Source organism: Crocuta crocuta, unplaced genomic scaffold, assembly GCF_008692635.1.
Source record: "Crocuta crocuta isolate KB4526 unplaced genomic scaffold, BGI_CrCroc_1.0 scaffold139, whole genome shotgun sequence".
NCBI lineage: Eukaryota > Metazoa > Chordata > Mammalia > Carnivora > Hyaenidae > Crocuta > Crocuta crocuta.
Window position 1 is genome coordinate 9,604,422 of NW_027533258.1, and position 519 is coordinate 9,604,940.

The 519-nt window shown below is 67.0% G+C and overlaps 1 protein-coding gene across 1 annotated transcript in view; it reads left to right on the forward strand.

Moving 5' to 3' along the window:
* The window catches only part of ALOX12B (arachidonate 12-lipoxygenase, 12R type), a 13,092-nt gene that overhangs the window by 9,242 nt on the left and 3,331 nt on the right, over positions 1-519 (forward strand). The window contains exons 11-12 of the mRNA XM_077746736.1: positions 63-294; positions 369-469. Of these exons, the coding sequence (XP_077602862.1) occupies positions 63-294; positions 369-469 (333 nt within the window). The remainder of the gene's footprint in view (positions 1-62; positions 295-368; positions 470-519) is intronic.

Here is a 519-nt window from a genome sequence, read left to right on the forward strand (position 1 = left end):
AGCTACATTAGGTGTGAGACCAAGAGCCGGGCTACTGAGGAATCCATCTGGAGTGGGTGCAGAGGCTCAGAAGGGGGGGGGGGTGCTGTGCTGAGTCAGGGAAGGAAAGCCAGGATTCTTCCAAAGCCTTTCCCCTCCTGAGTCCCGGGACCAGAGAGTCCCCCCCTCCCCAACTTAGGGAGCGGGGAGAAAGATCTGAGGGTCCAACCTCAGACCGGTGCCTGGAGCGGCTCCAGAGGACCTGTGGTCAAGGCCAGCTGGGGTCGCCTGCCCAGGCTTGTGGTCTGGACGGGGGTGGGTGAGTGGGTGGGCGGCGGGAGGGGAGGAGGGGCTGGAGTTGCGGNCTGGGGCCTCTCCGCGCCGCTCAGGCTTCCCCCAGCGCCTGCGGACCGTGCCTGAGCTCATCCGCTACGTCACCATCGTCATCTACACCTGCTCCGCCAAGCACGCCGCCGTCAACACGGGGCAGGTACCTGGCGCCCCGGCCCGGCCCCAGCCCCAACCTCAGCCCTCATCCCC